The sequence below is a fragment of the Octopus bimaculoides genome, chromosome 23, assembly GCF_001194135.2.
Source record: "Octopus bimaculoides isolate UCB-OBI-ISO-001 chromosome 23, ASM119413v2, whole genome shotgun sequence".
NCBI lineage: Eukaryota > Metazoa > Mollusca > Cephalopoda > Octopoda > Octopodidae > Octopus > Octopus bimaculoides.
This window is the reverse complement of record NC_069003.1, coordinates 32,707,087-32,708,460: the sequence shown is the minus strand read 5'-3', so window position 1 is coordinate 32,708,460 and position 1,374 is coordinate 32,707,087. Positions and strand designations below refer to the sequence as shown.

The following is a 1,374-nucleotide window of genomic DNA, read 5'->3' as shown; positions in this document are numbered from 1 at the left end:
ATATATATATATATATATATATATATATACACACAATATATACACACACAGAGAGTAAGAGAGAGAAAGATACATACGTCTGTATTAATGTTTGTTTTTATGTTGAATTCTAATAGAAACAACTTTACATTGAACTGAAGGATTATTCAATACTTTTTGTTAAATACATATTTATTCTTTAACAAGAATAGTGTTGATAGTGATTTCGAAGTTTCGGCCAGTTTAGTTTTCGCGTATGTGTGTAGACATTCGATATATTACTCATATTTATTTAAAAAAGATATTACTAAATTGATTGTAATTATATAGTAAAAAGAACTTGTGAGGTTTAGTTCGTTTAACACCACGTCAGTGTTGTGAGATTTTGGGTGAGGAAAACAATTCGAATTCTGTAACTTTTGATCTACTGACTTCTTGTGTTCTTTGTACTCAGTTCTAGTGGAGTTGGGTTGAAACAATAATATTCTCAGAACAACAAAGATAAATTTAGAAAAAAAAATCGAAGAACAGCGATAAGCTAAATAAAATTTTAAACATTCATGTCAACGCCCTTTCAATTAAGGTTGGGTTAGGTTAACAGGTAGGAAAGTAAACATTTTTGGTTAGGTAAAATAACAACAAAAAACGACCCTTCCTAGAAAAGAGGGGATCCGTTGTGTAAGACGAATGATAGAAAGGGTGAAATGTACAAGAGGAATACCGTGAGATGTAAGAGAGGAAGAATGTAATAGAGAGATGGTCTGAGATGTGAGAGAGTGTATAAAGTGAACGAGAGGAGTGGTGAGAGAGGAGAAGAGATGATGTAATACGAACGAGAGAGAGGAGTGAAATGGAAAGGGTGAGAAGAATAGAGAGGTAGTGTGAATTATATGAAAGCTTATAGGAAGTGAACGAGAAGTGTGGTGAGAGGGAAGGGATGACGTAAAATGATTGAGAGAGTGAGGGAGAGAGAGAGAGACAGAGACAGAATGACGGCGTGTGGTGTATGAGAAATTTCTTCCTTGCCATGTACACAAGAGTAATGGTGAAAGGATTGGTGGGGGCCGCTCCTTGGATCCTCCACAGAGAAAGAGGTAAATAGATAAACATATAAGTCAGCACCAGTAGGTGACTCATACTTTATTTATCGACCTCTAAGCGACGAAAGGCAAAGTTGGTTTCGGTAGGATTCGAAATCAGAGAGCAGAGAGTTTGAACAAATACTGCAAGGCATTATGACACTTTTACGACTGCCAATTCGCAGTCTTTAGAGAAAGACAGAGATTAAAAATCGTAGTCAGTACGCGAGAGGGAGAGAGCAAAATTTAGGACTGTTGTATGCTGTAGTAGTTAAATATAATTCCTTCTTTATTATTAATAACCAGTGCTTTTTCT

The 1,374-nt window shown here is 35.4% G+C and overlaps 1 protein-coding gene and 1 long non-coding RNA gene across 2 annotated transcripts in view; one reads left to right on the top strand and one right to left on the bottom strand.

Moving 5' to 3' along the window:
• The window catches only part of LOC106879845 (uncharacterized), an 11,133-nt gene that overhangs the window by 9,427 nt on the left and 332 nt on the right, over positions 1-1,374 (bottom strand). The window lies entirely within an intron of this gene.
• Positions 954-1,374, top strand: part of LOC106879844 (AN1-type zinc finger protein 5) — a 31,293-nt gene continuing 30,872 nt past the window's right edge. Inside the window, exon 1 of the mRNA XM_014929552.2 lies at positions 954-1,073. Within this exon, the coding sequence (XP_014785038.1) occupies positions 986-1,073 (88 nt within the window). The 5' untranslated portion in view covers positions 954-985. The remainder of the gene's footprint in view (positions 1,074-1,374) is intronic.